This window comes from Pagrus pagrus (assembly GCF_965226575.1).
Source record: "Pagrus pagrus genome assembly, chromosome: 8".
In the NCBI taxonomy this organism is placed as follows: Eukaryota; Metazoa; Chordata; class Actinopteri; order Spariformes; family Sparidae; genus Pagrus; species Pagrus pagrus.
In genome coordinates, this window is record NC_140192.1 from 11432656 (window position 1) to 11448960 (window position 16305).

The 16305-nt window shown below is 42.9% G+C and overlaps 1 protein-coding gene across 2 annotated transcripts in view; it reads right to left on the bottom strand.

Moving 5' to 3' along the window:
* Positions 1-5338: 5338 nt before the first annotated feature.
* Positions 5339-16305, bottom strand: part of arl15a (ADP-ribosylation factor-like 15a) — a 99125-nt gene continuing 88158 nt past the window's right edge. For both annotated transcript variants that reach the window (XM_084360357.1, XM_084360358.1), the window contains exon 5: positions 5339-5640. In XM_084360357.1, the coding sequence (XP_084216483.1) occupies positions 5488-5640 (153 nt within the window). In that variant the 3' untranslated portion in view covers positions 5339-5487. The remainder of the gene's footprint in view (positions 5641-16305) is intronic.

The window sequence follows — 16305 nt, forward strand, 5'->3', positions numbered from 1 at the left end:
CACGTTTAATATCTTGAAAGTTAAAAAGGTCAAAGTTGGCACCAACAGAAGCCCCTCTCTCCCACAGAAAACACTGCTCCTAAAACGCCCCGTCAGTAGTCCCGCCTTTAATTCTGTGACTTTGTGACATCACACTCAGTCATCGTGTCACACTTTTGCATAATTTAATGCCTTTCGGCTAGTTTGGCACGTGAGAATTGATTTAACACAGCTGCTCTGTTGTTGTTAGCGGTGCTGGCTCAGGTGTGTGTGAGTTGACCAATCAGACGAGACTGGGTGTTAAGGAGGAGGGGCCTTAAAGAGACAGGAGCTAAAACGGTGTTTCGGACAGAGGGGGAATACAGTGCCGTAGTTCTGGACAGTATGAGAGAACTGATGTGTTTTTTGAGTATTAAAACATGTAAACCTATTCTAGAAGTAACCCAAAATAAAACTATGAACCTGAAAATGAGCATAATATGCCTCCTTTAAAATACTTCAAACTGAAAACATTACCGTTCAACACTGATATGGTTGGCTGCTGAAAAATGAAAATATTTGCTTTGTCATGTGTATTAATCCATCAAATTAAAATAAAATTGGCATTTGGGGTGGACATCAACCATTCGTCTTGGCTCTCACACCTTCAGGATAAACAAAACTTAACAGTTTGCTGGTCAGTCAAAAAGTGCAACATTACAGAGAAAGATGGTTTATTTTGTAGTCACATTTCCTGGAAATAAGAACCAGAAATCAACTTTCTTACAAATTTCACCTTGAAATAAATGAAAACATGTGGAGTTACACAAGTCAGAATGTCAAAGTGCTGACAATTTTGTGACTTGTTGGAACCGTCGTCGAACGTATTTGGAAATGATTATTCGCTCCAGGGAACATTTTCTCACAATCTTACATCATATCGATGCATTTCCGTCATGTGTGTTTGTTTTTCAAAAGGGTGTGTGTGTGAGAGAGTGTTGAAACAGAGGAAACACCTCGAATGAACCCAAAAGTCCTGTGTGATAACTGACTGGTATATCTCTCTCTGTCACACACACACGCAACATGAATGAAAAGCAGCATCAAGGTGGTTTCTGTGCTGCGTCACTGCTCGAGGATCCAGAGCAGGGGAGCTTTCTTTTCGTAGGAGCGGCCCCTCGCTGTGAGGGGGCCGGGAATGCGGGGTGTCCCGCGTAGAGCGTCGGCTGTGGGAGGCAGAGCAGGGGTACGAGGCCCAGATGGATGTCAGGGCAACATCTGTTCCACCTCCTGGCTGGGTCTTATCAGCAGAAATGCTGCCACACACACTGGACGGGAGAAGACTGAGAGAAAGGGGAATTCTTCGCAGAGTTTAAGAAAACATGTCGTCTTTTTGTTTGCCTTGTAAACGAAAGTTAGGTTCCCCGTTGGGTCGCGCAATTTGCATTTCACAAAGCTCACAGGATTTGTTTTGTTGTGTGTGATCGTATTTGTTTGTACTTCTGGTAGGTCGTTACTGTATGTGGCATCAAACCGTACCTACCAAAATATTCAAGTCTGTCACTAAAATTCCTGTAACTTTGTTTTATTTAATATAGTTTCACATTAATCTGGAAGGAGGTTAAAGTCAAGATTTTTCAGGTAAAAAAAAAAAAAATGCTGACAAATTCAAGAATATTTGTACATGGGATTTCACTCCTTTTTTAGTTTGGAGAGCTAAAACTGCAGCTGTTTGGATGCACTAATGTTTAGTTCAGACATTTTTCCTAAAATCTGTCATTAATTTGATACTGCCAGTACTTGTTCTTGTTTTTGTTGATGTTTTATGTAACATCTATTGTTTTTGGTAGGTGTGGCTGGATTTATCAAACACTGTGTGCTGTTCTTTGTTCTTCTTTAGTTGGGCTTATCATCAGATGTGTTTTGAAATGCAGAAACAGATTTCTGTCTCTTCAGTGTAAAGAGCAGTTAAAACACGCTCAGGCAGCTACTGCTGTGCCGAGATCAAATGTGGCAAAAACCTGAGAGTAATATTTTACAAAAGCCCACATGGCTCCATTCATTCTGCTGGTTTTTAGTCCCAGAGTGAACAGAGGCCGTACAAAGGAAGAAAACAATAATGATGAAGAAAATCAAAACCAAAACGCGGAATGATTAAAAACTCTGCTGGAAGCTGCAGATTTGCAAGAATGTTAGTGGTTGGCATGTTTGAACTCTACTGCAAGCTCATTTCTTGCATGGTGTCATTCTTTACATGCTGAATTAAAACAAACAAAAACTTGCAACACTTCATATTAGTGCCAACAATTAGGCTTGTTTGTTAGATTCCTCAGTGTTTTTTCCTCCCTTCCAGGCAGTCATTAATTATCATTCATTTTAGTAAATCATAAAAATCAACTTGCAGAGACTTGAAAGTTGACTATCCATCACAGTACACATCAGGTTATTGTTGCTTGGTAATGCAACTGTGAGCGCAGGCGGATTGGAAACGTCTGGACCGTATTACCGCACAACAACAACATAACTTTCTTCTTATCTGTAAACCACACTGAGGGTCTGCTGCCAACAAGACAAGAGGAAACACCCCCCCCCTACCCAACACCACAGCCAGACACTAGCAATTAAACAGGTAGCGCAGGTAAAGGTTCAGCGTGGGAGGAGAGGACTGGCTGCATCTTTTTCAGCAGAATAAAATCAACTGTACAGACAGAAAGAGCAAGTGAGGAGGAGTGGAAGAGAGGAAGAGAGATCCCCTCACTCTTTCTTATTTCTCCCGGGAGGGCTGCTTCGCTGAGGTCCTGGCCTCTTCCCTTCCCCTGGGCATCCTGGATGCCCATGCTGAGGGAGGGCTGCTTCGGCGTGACCAAAGGGAAGCAGAGCGAGTGAGCAAGAGAGAGACAGAGAGATGGAGAGAACCTTACAGAGAGGAAAATAACAGCAAGAAGAGAGAGAGATAGAGAGGACTCAAAAAAACAGAGAGAAAGTGAGAGCGACAGGAAGAAGAGGGGGGAGCGAGACGAGCGCAGCAGCCCATGGTTTGTCTCAGGGCTGCAGCAGCTTCCAGAGCTGGTGTGCAGCAGACTGAAGAGAAGCACGTCTGCCCCAGAGGCAGAGACTGGAAAACAGGATCAAAGAGTCGCCAGGGCAACCTGCATGACACACATTGTATTAAAGCCACACGGTTAATTTGAAAGAGATGGAAGAAGGGCAAGAGGAGAAGAAAAGGGGAGGCAGAGGTAGCAGAGAGTGGAGTATATTTATCAGGAACTCCTGTCTCACTCGGTTAACTTTCCACTCGAAACTTTCTTCAGCTGCTACACTTTGACTTTGGGTGCTTTTTTTAAATAAAAGAAAAACCCTAGCTCAACCTCCACTGGCTCATCTGCGCTGTCTCAGATTTCCACAGGTCACCTTACATGACAAATCAGAGACATGGTGAAGAAAAATGTTTCCAGACGCATGTTTACATTCAACTGATGACACATTTCATAAAGGTGGCATGTAGTACAATATTCATACCTGATCTCTGAATTTCTCCTTTTAATAAACATGTAAAACATTAATAACATGAGATACAAAATTCAGTAATCGTTCTGTGCTGTACTTTTATAATAAGTCATGATAAGAAAAAGAGACATCATGGCAGAATCAAAATGTAAATAATTACTAAGACAATATTCAAATTTTTAAAACTTTAATTGCCATTTTAGACAAAACATATGATTGAAAAAAAAAATAAAAAAACAAAACAAAAAAAAACAGCTAGAGTGAATGTTTTAAAACCTTTGTGTGAGCAGATGATACGCAAAGTCCAACACTGGTATAATCCTCAGTTGACAGATTTATTTGCATTCAAGTGAATGCACCGACCTTTTCAGATTGTAAAAAACTACCTGGCTGATCTCATGTCAGGTACAAAAAGTGATTCAATCTCTAAAAACCTGACAAAATACTGAACAAAGCAACAACAACAAGACAAGCACCTAGGGAGGAGGTGTGAACATTGTCCACACACCTGTGGCACAATCAGAACCACTCGTTTTAGAGGTGTGGGATCCACACGAGGGCAGCCGGACTGAAAGATGTAGGATTCAAACCCCACTGAGCAGTAACCGGGACAGGGAGCAGAGCTGCAGTGGAGGGGCAGTGTTGGTTGGGAAGGGCTGGGATGAGGCTGGGCACGGGTCTGCGATGAAGAGCAGACAGGGAGGGGTCTTCACAGACAGTTGGAAGGCATTAGGGTGTCGGACAGGGACTTGTCAGATGCAGCTGTTGCTGTGGCTGATTGATAGTTTGTATTCCACCCTGATGGGAGACTGGAGTCGCTCACCAGTGTTAAGAGGGATTGTGTCAATTTCAAAAGGAAAAGAAAAGAAATACAGTAAAAATGTAGAAAAACAAAGAAAGAATAAACAAACATGACATTTGCTTAACACTGAAATAAAACAAAATCCTTCAGATCTCTCTACCTTGTGGCAACATCCAGCCTGGTCAATCATTGCAGTTTTTTTGTTTGTTTTTTAATCTTTTTTGGTCTTTGATTTGAAAGAATTAATAATTGTGGTATGATATATAAAAAAATCTGAACGTTGCTCTACAAGGTTAACATACAGAGCTATAAAATATATCCTAAGTTGCACATTTATAAAAGCATTCAGACTTGTTCCCGCTTTCTCCTCACTTCTCCAAAAAGTCATGTAGCACTTAGTCACATGATTAGTAGTACTTGTGTATGGCTGCACAGGAGGGTACACAGCAATGTACTTGTTTGCATGTACATAATACTCCATGGAGATACTCAGACTACACTATTCAGATTAGATATTCAGACACGGTGCAACACACCGATATGTAACTACCGTACATAACACAAGGCTTTGGACTACGCACTCCAATCACACAACGACATTCGTTGTTACCGAGTCAACAGAAGAAGCACACTTGACAGCTGTACAGTACTTCTCAGTGGAAAGAACATCAACAGTGCCCACCCAAACATCCTGTAAAGTAATTACTGGAGATGTTAAACATATCTACAGACAACCTGGGCTCCACTTTGTGTGTGACAGTGTGTGTGTGTGTGTGTGTGTGTGTGTGTGTGTTTGTGAGAGAGAGTGAGAATGTGTGTGTTAGTGTCCAATGATGGCTGAAGGAATGCCACATGTCCCACACGCCACTGGTTTAATCACAATGGCACAGACAATAGTAAACAAGATTTCCATTTCTGGCAAAGTTCGACGATTTTTCTTGATTGCTTTACATCGGGTGGGTTTGATGGCAGCTCTCCTCTGTCAGGCTGCAGTGGCCGACTGCTGCTTGTGCACACTCATCCAATTTGAAAAATGAGAGCGCAGTGAAGGGAAGATAACATACAATACACTTCTCAAAGAGAGAGGCCAACTTCTGCTTTATTTTTTTGTGTGTGCATGTTTGTGTCTGTGCATGAGTGTGTGTACATGGGCACCAGCAGGACGTTGTGTTTTCCTCGTGGTTAGCCGCTAACGTCTCTTAGCATTAGCAGCGTTAGCATCATATCCTTGCAGGCTCTGTGTCTTTATCTTCCAACAGACTAATGAACTGACCAAAGATCTCCTTCACTGCCTCCATATTGTCGGTGGTGCTGCCCTCCAGGATCCAGCGCTTCCCTCTGGCCAGCGGCTCCAGCTCAAAGTACTTCTTAACCTGCAGGAAAACAGAGAAAACTGTCAGTCAAAACAGTCAGTTTTAGCAAATGAGTATGTTAAATGGTATTTTCATGGCATGATATGATATGGCTGTGTTGTTCCTACAACAGCATAATAAATGTGGCTTCAGGATCATCATTGCTACTTACCAATCAGGTATTTGTGTTAATACACACACGAGGGAAGCGAGACTATCTAACACGTGGTTAATGTTGTGAAAGGGTCCAATTTAACCCAAACCATCTTTACCTAAACCTAACCAAGTATGTCTGTTGCTTAAACCTAACCAAATATATTTGTTGGCTAAAACGAACCAAACTGCAACAGACAAATGGTTAAGAAAAATTATAAGTCAGCAATATAACATTAAGTTCCACACGGGACATGTATCCAGGTCTCCTGGTCTCTCTATCCAGACTTTGTTGCTTTTAAGCCTTTTATGTTGCAATGACAGTCCTAGTGCAACATCAGAATCAGCTAAATTGATTACGATGTTGCAGGAACAATACCAACACAGCGATATATGATGAACTATTTACATTGGGAAAATCTCTTTAAATATCAGCAGTTACATTTTAAAAATCCTTCAGAGCTCCTCATTCAAGGTCAAACACATTTTGATTCTTTCATAAATGTTCAAACTAACAATTACATCACAAGACTCAAACCCTACATCATTTTAGGCCGATAGTAGAAGATTTTCACTTTAAGCAAACAACACCAGGTGATTTCAGTAAATAAAACATCTCTAAACATCTGGGAGACAGTAGCCAATATTATCTTGTGCTTTATTGACTATTGGGATGAAAACCTGCAGATTTTTTTGCTCTCCAAGTTAAAGCTTTAGGACGATTTTAGATCAGTATATGGTCAGTTCATGACTCGGCTAAAACAAAGTGATTGAACATGATTATCAAAATATGCTCAAAATATAACATAAGCCCCAGTTCAAACGTTGTATTGCCGTTTTCAGAGGCCACACTCTTTGTCCTCTGAGGCCAAGAACATTAAAAAGAAAAAAAAACAAGAGAACTGCGTATCATCCCTTCCTGCACTTGAAATAGTTTTCCATGCACAATGTGTTTTCTTCACATAATCACTCACAAATGCGCAAAGGCATAGCCATGAAACTGTCCAAACACTTCTTTGCATCCAGAATGCAACCAAAGTAAAGACATAAATAAATAAAATAGAACAAAAAACTAAATGAAATAAAACAGTCTTCTTATGTGAGACGTCTGTGCCTCGTTGGCTTGGCACTGCTCTTTGTAACAGTCGATTATAAAGTTCATATGCAGGCTCTTAGCAGCTCATGAGTGGGGGTGCGGTGAGGTTGAGGGGAGAACCAGAACCAGCTGTTACGTAAAAACAAATCTCAGCAGAGGGAAACAATGTCTTAGACCTCCGCTGAAGGTACTGCAGGTTGTTAGGGTTTCTGACATTTTCAAGCCGAGAGTAATGGAAGCAATTTCGTTTGCCCGACATGAGTGAAGTTCAGCCATCTCCTCCTGTTTGTCTGATAGCCAGTGAAGAATGCACAAAGACAAATGTGAACTGTCAGCAGCTCGGAGACAAAAATCTAAATGCTAATAATGCCACTGATGCAATACAAGAACAATTTCCCGCCATGTTTAGTCAGTTTCATGTTTCATCATTTATGATAATTATCAGTTGGATCAGTATATGATGAAGTATTCATAACTGATTTAAAAAGATGATAGAAAATATTCAAATTTAAACCATTTCCTCAGTTATCTTCACTTGTTAAAATATGAAGAGCTCGATGATACATTCCCACAGTCGACTCTAATGGTTTCTTGTACTGATTACTGTGATCTGGTTTTCACATTGAGTGTCTGTAAAAGGACACACGCTGGAAAGGGGACACTCATCAATCACTGCAGAAATACCAATGCTGTGAAACCATGTAAGACATTGCATGACTAGAAATTATGAGTTTAATCAAAATCTGTTTAGATTCAGATAGTATCTCTGCATATTTTCTGCAAACATGAAATGAAGATTGATGACTGAACAAATTCCTAAAATCAAAAAGGCAGATAACCGTCTTAAAAAGTCGAGTCCAATACAAGAAGACAAATATGTCTGCGCACGCTGTAAACACCACTGTATCCGCACAGGTGCCCGTCACACAGTCAAATGACTTTTCAACTTCAAGTGAAATTGCTTTTGTCTAGACCGTGCTGGGCTGTCTAGCTGTGCCATGGTGTGTGGCATGAAGAGGATGGGGAGGAGGAGAAGGAGGAGGGGGAGGAGGGTATTCTTTGTGTCTGCTCAAATCCAGCCAGCCATGCCAGTGAGTGGGAGAGTGAGCGCTGTCTCTGCCCCTGAGCCGAGTCTCTGTCCGGGTGTAATGTGAGTTTAATGACAGATTAAGTCACCTCAGCCGCGTTTGGCTCAGAGGCCTGGCTAGAAAGCCGAGCGGACCCAAACAGTGTTAACAAATCTGTCTGGGTAACTTGAGCTGCCCTAGTCCAGGCTCTAGCCCCAGACCTAGACTGTAGACGATGCGGCTGGCTGCCTGTCTGGCTGGCTGGCTCACTTGTCTGCCTGTAGCCAAGGCCCTCTTCTGGAAGACTCTGGCCCCTGCACTGGCAGACAGTCAAAAGGCCAGCAGTGACCTCTGTGCAAGTGCAGACAGGCTCAAGCTTCTCTCACTTCCCCTCCTTGCTTCAGAACACACCCATGGGCTTCTCACAGCGCGGCAGATGCCTTCTGTCGTTGGTAAGATTGATTGTATGAACCCAGATGACTTATTAAGTTTTCAGTGCAGCTTTACAGTTGTGCAGTCATGGGAACACGAAGAGCTTGAAATGGCAAAGAATCCCTGATTTATTTAATACCTTGTTGGTACGAGCACCTTCATACGGGCCACATTTCATTGACAGGGCACATCCAATTCACAGACTTTAATCCTCCAACAGGCGGACAGCATACGTCGCCAACAACTCTGTCTCAGTGTTACATGAGAGAAGGAACCCCGTGACCCATGAACAGCCGGGTGCATCCACACCGGCAGTCAACACTGTGGCCCAAACCAGTTTCTCTGAGATTAAGTCCTCCTAAGCACACTTATGCTTGCTTAAGGAATTGCGTGAGGCAGTGGGAAGGGTAAGCCACACAAGACGTGGGTTGCCAGATGGCTCCTAGGATGACCACTGGGTCATCCAGTCTAGCTTCTTCTAGGTCATACAGACCGGGGGCCTTGCCTTGTGCATGGGAGAAAGCGGCTTATACATGCATAAGGGTGTCAAAAAATCTTTAATCACCTGTGTCTGTGTCAACTGTATTCCTGCTGCTGGAATCTTGCCGTGTTAGCCACCCGGGTATACTGTTGTGGGGAGAGCCATAAAACTCAGGAAAGCAGAACGTTCTGGCAACAGACCTGAAGAGTTGGAGTGATTTCTGAATGTGACAAGTTGTGCAGAGTGGGCAGTGCAATGACTGAGAACTTGCATGAGCTGGGTTATATATTTTCATGACATTTTTCAATTACAGTGACTTTCAGCATTACTGTATTATTCTATTGTAAGAATAACTGATTAACAGAAATGTGTCACCAATTCACGCAAGGTGGACGAGTGGTCAATTAATCCCACTTTTTAGGCAATATGAAGGTTGATGTATGCATTTCCTATTTCACTACCTTCGTGTTGGTGATTTGAACTACTACACTTGAATAACTTCGTAATAACTGGCTGCCTGCACCAACTACACAGGTAGCATGTTTTAGTTTATATGAATTATGGCTTGCAGTTGTTTTTAGCAGTTACTCACATTCAGGAACAGCAAAGAAAGATTTGGCGATAAACTGACTGATGATGGAGGACATAAATTAGTGTTCAAGTATGCAAGCGACTTAATGATCTTATGAGGTAGAGGAGGGAAAAGTTGGTCAGGGTGGGAAACTGTAGGTACTTATTCTATCACTTTTGGAAATAAGTATCTGGGCTATTTGTGGGTCAGATACCAAAATAAACTTGGCCAACAAGACTAAGTTTCCTCCAGAAAGAATTCATTTTTCGAACTTACATGTTGATTAAGAGAGAAAATTCATCAATCATGTTTACGGAAAATTAGTCTGGGGGGAATGTCACTTCATTTAAGATACATCGTTAGGGTTGACAATTTGTGACCCAGTGTCTGCACAGCGAGTCAGCTTAGCTTAAGCTCCAACCCTGGCAAGCCTACTTCAGGCTCTTTAAGACAGCGGATGGGCATGCATGGCACGTGTACGCAGCTTCTTCCTGACCTGTGCCAGATTACTACATGGAATGGTCAATGTTGGCATCATGTCGAGTCAAGAGGATATCCTGGTAGAATAAAAGGAGCTTTAGCGCCTGTCTGCTGCCAGCAGAGCCCTGCTCTGGCCTCCTGACCAACTAAACACACCGGGGAGGCAGACAGAGGCAAAAAAAAAAAAGTCTGACTGGACAGGAGAGAAGAGAAAGATGCCTGAGGCCAAGTTCTAGTTATGGAGGTGCATAACGTTGGCTGCTGAGAATATACGTGAGAAAATCCCCCTGACAAAATGTATGTCCTCTATTCTGCAGTGGTGTTCAGTTTAAAACAAAATTAAGGTTCAAACTATAAAGCAGGTGTATTCTGCTCAAATGCCTACATCCTTAAGTTAAATTGAATGTGTTGATGGTAAAATGGTACACGTTAAGCCTCCTACAATCCACCTTGGCCATGTTTGGAATGGTGAATTATTCACTTCAACAATTTCCATAGAGCGATCCCATTATTTTATCTCTACCCTGTATTTTTCCTAAAGTCATTCTGGCAGTCGAGTTTGTGCCGAGTAATTCAGGTTAAGTGCCCTTCTCAAGGGTGTGATGGCAGAGATCCAAGGCAACATAGTACACTCAGTCAACATGCCATGTTCAGGATCTTTCTGATAAAAGGACCTGCCGTGCTTCAATGGTCTTGCGCTATGTACAAGAACGTATTTGGGAAATTTAAAGTCAGTTCCAGCGTTCTTGCAGAGGCTAACAGCAAAGCCAGATGGAGCAGGCGCAGCTTTGTTGGATACACACCGACAGCAGATCAGTATCGTAAAAGAAAGTTAAATGACCTGCGCTGTCAACTCTCAGTTTTTTCTTTTAGGGCAATTTCTTTTTCTTTTTTTTGGTCGAGTCTGGCTCTTGAAGTTGCCTCGGGTTCCAAAAGTCTGAGAAAAATATCGGAACTAAATTCAATAATATCAAATAATAGTAATAATCTCTTCCTGTTTAAGTAATAAGATCATAAAAGGAAGAACAGGAAATGTTCACTTGAGAAGATTTTGCCTTTGAGCCATGTTTAAAAAAACAAAACATAAAGAGGTAGCTGATAAAAAGACTTACTCAAACAGATATGTTATCCTTTAAACGTTGCTTTCCTGCAGGCAACGATCAAAACTCCTCTGTGGAGCAAAGAGAGCTTTACTCAATCAACTCATTGGAGAACCAATGATTTCAGCCTTGAGGTTTTCATTTGGACAAACTTCAGCAGGGATCCTTTTTCAACAAAAATAACATCCTTTGTCTGAGGGCTACTTAGGAGCATGTGTGCATTAAGTTACCTTTGGCAAGCAGAAAGCAGCCAAACACATTTTTATATACGGCATTAGATATTTTCAAAAGGGAATTTTTAATAGAGAATTAGCTGTAAAATAACAGTGCCTCAGTCACTCAGTGGAAGATATGGCCTCCAATGCCCTTGTCCTAATATGTACCATGACCACATGTCTATCCTGCTTCACTGTCATGTGTCAAATCCTCACCACACGAGTAAGCTATATAACTGGAGAAGGAAGCATTAGGGGGTCTAGGGAAAGTGGCATACTCGAATATCCAAGACAATCAATTACACCATCCCTTGACATGTTGGCCCCTGTGAAAATATCAGTCACTTGGAAAGTGGCCCACACTGGCGACTGCATTGAAATGGAAGGGTAATGTGAGATCCACTTACCATATAATAGATATGCCTTTGTTTGCTTTTCCGGCTTACCTAAAGAGCCTTAAAGACATGAGAAAGCCCGGAGGTCCCCAAGAGAGGAACACTTGGGAAGCCTGTGAAAAAACAAACATTGCACCACAAACTGTGGGAGGTGTCAAATGAAACAGCCCACTAGCCAGTAAGTCAAACCTAAAGCCTATTTAAGCAAGGCTGTAACACCTCGAACAACCCTGACGGTTTTCCATCAGGGGAGATTACTGTTCGTGAGCCCTACCCAAGGTAGATAATGGCCTGATCACCTGTTAAGTGAAAGTATCAGCTATAGGTGAGGGACATGACACGACCGCCTTTGTTTCCAGATTATGTGAAGTGAGGACTTCAAGACCCCCCTCTGAAGTTTGTTGGGATAGCTCTCAGGTGGCACAGCACAGAGAGAGGAGTTAAAAAGGCTTGGTATGGTCCTCGTGCCAAACCCTGCCCCATCTCGTGTGCACAACATTTCATTCAGATATCCTCTCAGGACTTTTCAAGAGCCATGTTTCCATCAACATGTTTTTATTTTCAAGTATTACATTAGAAAAAGTTGATGGAAACTGAAAAATTCGGAAAAATTTCTTTGATGTTGCTTTAAAGTTTTACAGGCTTGCTTGAGATTTTTCTTGCCCTTTTCGAAAAAAGAGTTTAATGGGAGATGGGGAACCTTTTCTGAATAAATTCTGACCCAGCGAACATTTAACTTACATCTGATCTCACATCTGACCGATCAGCCATTTTTGCTCTTCATCTTTTTCTCCTTCCTCTATTATTTTCTTTGTTTATTTGCGGTTGGCAAACAACTGGTTTTATTTCCGATTCCCAACCTCTGGCTGCATGTTGCCATTTTACAGCATGACCTGTTTTTTTTCTACTTGCTTCTTGTTGTCTTGAAATATTCATCAACTATCTGGTGGCTGAAATATTTTTGCAAGAGGTTGAAGAGGAAGCAATCAGTGGAGGTTTTTACAAAGGCCAAGGTCAATCATCAGTACATTTTGTGGTTTGCAGGTGTGTGCAAAGTGCGACTGACCCATGCAGAACCATGTACAACTTTAAAAGAACCTATGGCAACACAAGCATATAATACAAGGACCACAAACCTGAAGTCCGAGCATGGAGCGAGGGAGTGGGAGAAAGACACAAAGATATGGACTTTCAATTTAGTACTTCCATTTGTTATGGAAACGATCTAGGCTAGCCAGCACGTAAAAGCGTTTAGGCCACCCTGGCTCCAAGCCATAGTTGTAGAACTGTTGGACCAGGGAATTCTGCAGGCAACAAATTAAGACTTAAGTCCCCGTGTCACGGTGCAAAAACTGAGCTGCCTTTAGATTTACTGTCCTGTTCCACTCAGGTGGGACCATGGGTCTCCCTCAGGCTCAGTTCAGTGCAGGTTCAAAGTGATTCACTTGCGGTACACTTCTCTTCAAAGCCAACTGACCACTGCCAGATCAAGAGCCATCCTCAGAGGTGCTGTAAATCTAAGCAAGACTGCACAGGGGATGTTCTTCCTAACCCTTTCAGTAGCACAGAGGTATTTATTTTTATTTTTCTTGCAGGAGATCAGATGACTTCCAAAAACACTGGCCGCTCTTACCTGGGTAAATGACCCATGCCTCAAGTCTGGTAGTGGCAACAGCAGATGCGTTGTGTGCAGAACACACATTCAAACATACTTAAACACTGAGGACTGGGGCTAGGTGATAATTCAATGTTTATCCATTCAATGTTTATCCACTTTCAGTAGAATCATACATACTCATTCTGAGCAAACTTATCAAAACCAGATCAACACCCCCTCAGATCTTGGCACATAAAACAGGCGAACCTAATATGCACATTTGCCCAAACAAGATTATTAAACCTAAAGCCATGAGTTTATTCCTAACCATAACATATCAAAATACATTTTCTTTTGGGTCAGGTCTCTGAACAAGATCAAGGGCTGAAGATCAGAAACCAGGTGATCCGACAGTCTAGAAGCATGAATGACATTTTCAATAGTTAGCGTGCGGGTTGGGGGCAAAGGGGAAGAATAACATCCGTCCTCATGTGTAGGTTGAAAAGTAATTGGCAGGTTCAGTAGCTGGGACATGGCCCCTTCACCAGGGGTTGACCTGTGGGACAGTAAGAAATGTCTGTGAGGGCACAATATCTCGGATGTGTGTGAAGCGGGGGACGTGGGGTGCCTATGTTTGCCTTGCCTTATTACAGATTTACAGTAACTCAATTTATTAAAGGCCAAGAGCTCCCTGACAAGGAACATCTGGTCTGTGGGACTTGAACGGGTGAGCTGGCGTTCTGCCCATGCTCCCTGCTGCAGAGGCCAATGCGCCAGCACCTTCCCTCGAGCCCGCCTGCCCTCCCTCTCTTCTTCTTGTGAAGAAGGCCGCCTTGCTGTAGCAGCCCACACAGAGGGCCCTCAAAGCCCAGGAGGTCCGTTACAAGCCACCCCTCCTCCTCCAGGACCCCCCTAGTGGGACCCTCCACCCCTTTCACTCTGGGGCCCCCCTTTCACGCTCCAGTCCTGACAGTTGACCAGCTTTAAAGCTGCAGCAGGCCCCCGCTTTAGCACACAGCACGCGGCATTACAATCAAAGTGCTCCCCTTCTGCTAAAGATTTAAACCATGCGTCAAGTTGGAGACTGCACACACTCGCACACATTCACACTCTCTCACATAGACAAACAGACACACACAACACACTCTCATATGCCATGGGACCATCATATTGAAAGTCAAGGTTTCTGGGTTGTCTTAACTTTTCTGCCTTGCATACCTTCTCCTATGTGTAATGATGACCGCAGCTTAACAGTGTTTCTTTCTGTGTCAGTGCATGTGTACATGTTTGTGTGCTTGTTCTGTAAATTAATCACAGAGACGTTTCTTACTGTAAATGGCATCGGAGGGGACGAATGGGACAAAAGAGTGATCAGAGAACGAATCATAAATTGAAGGATAAAATGAAATCACGGCGTGTTTGTTCAAATACACAACAGAGATGAAATGGCAACTTTTCCAGCTGTTTAAAGTCCAACTTTAACCAACCGTGGGTTACATCACTCTACAAAACTTGTTTGTTAAATCCACACATCAGTGGTGTCTGATGAGTGCTCCCTGGGCGCAGCATCAAGAATGAAACGAGATATACTTCAGAAAATGTGTTTATTTTTATGCACTATTAATTCCCTCTGTTACAGAATGGCTTCTGACTGGTTTTAATCATTACCAGGAAAATCAGGAGTGTACAGCCAATGCTGTGGCCCAGGCCAAGCAAAAGCACTTTCATACCACAATTGTCAGGGATGACAGCTGTCCCATGTGCTCCTTCTTTTTCAATTCATTATGTGTAAACTCTATGACAGTGAGGTATTTAGGAAGTGAACAACAAAGGAGGCTGAAACAAAAGTCTTCCATCGCCAACACTTCTGTGGAGCCTGGATGAAACTTTTCCAGGACTTCCAAATTTGTAAAACATTGCTATGCCATCAAGGAACCTTTTAGAAAAAAATCATTCGTCACTTCAAGTTTTGTCAAAAGGGTTCGTTTCAATGGATGAAAATACTCCACGGTAGAGAACCCCCAGAGATTCCCAGCGTTTGATCCCTGTGAGTCAGCAATGGAACCTGGGGGTCAAATCACATGCTGAATAGGCTTTTCGGAAGTCTTGTCCTGGCTAGTGGCGGCCGGTCGTCCGACCCTGCCTGGCCGGCAGACAAAAGGGAGGGCAGTGACCACAATTGGGATGGGGGGAGATTCTTTTCTCACCCAATGGTGAGTCCGGTCTTGAATAGGGTCTGGCTGGCTGAATTGCGTTCCACACTGATTTTGAGAGTGAGGACCCACTGGGGTCAGGGTTCAGCAGCATTTGACGTGGGCTGTGGGAAAAGGCGAGCACGGTGCCCGCACAACCTGCCGACTTCCCTCTCACCCACGGTGCCCCTTAACCTCCCCAAGGGACAGACCACCAGCCCAGGGATGACAGGATGAGAAAGGCTGTATGGGTGGGAAATGGAAAGAAAGCGGAGATGAAGGTGGGCGGGAGGGCTGCACTAGTGGGATAGACAAAGATGTAAGAGAGATAAACCATCAAAGAAACGAGAAGTTTCTAAGTAGCTTCACATATTGCGCTTGGCCCACATTCTCTAGGGGGTAATCAATATGTGCTGCTTGACTGGTTTTCCAACCCTTGCCTCCCAAGGTGGGATGGATGAAGCACTGGGTACACTTCTGTGAGATCTCTCCTGACACTGAGGGTCTGCAGTCCTTTCTTGTGTAATCAGTCACACATCACACATGCAAACAGAGGTTAATAGGCACTATGGAAATGTATGCTACAGTACCTCTGAAAGTGGTTCACCATTTATGAAAGAGTCAGATATATTTACTAGCAAAAACATCTGGACTCTCTTCCTCTTTGTAGTAGAGTTTGACATGAGGCCACCTAGACTGCATGGAAATATACGTTTAGAGTTTCTCTGACAAACACATTGCCCCACACTCTGACTGTCCTGTTTTTAAATGTAATAAGTGGTGACTGATGGCCTGTTTGGACCTGGTTTTCCCATCCATCCTAAACCAAATGTCTAATATTGGACGCATTTACAAATGGTCCAAATAATTCAGAATTTTTCAGTTTTTTTTAAAGTTTCTTACCTTG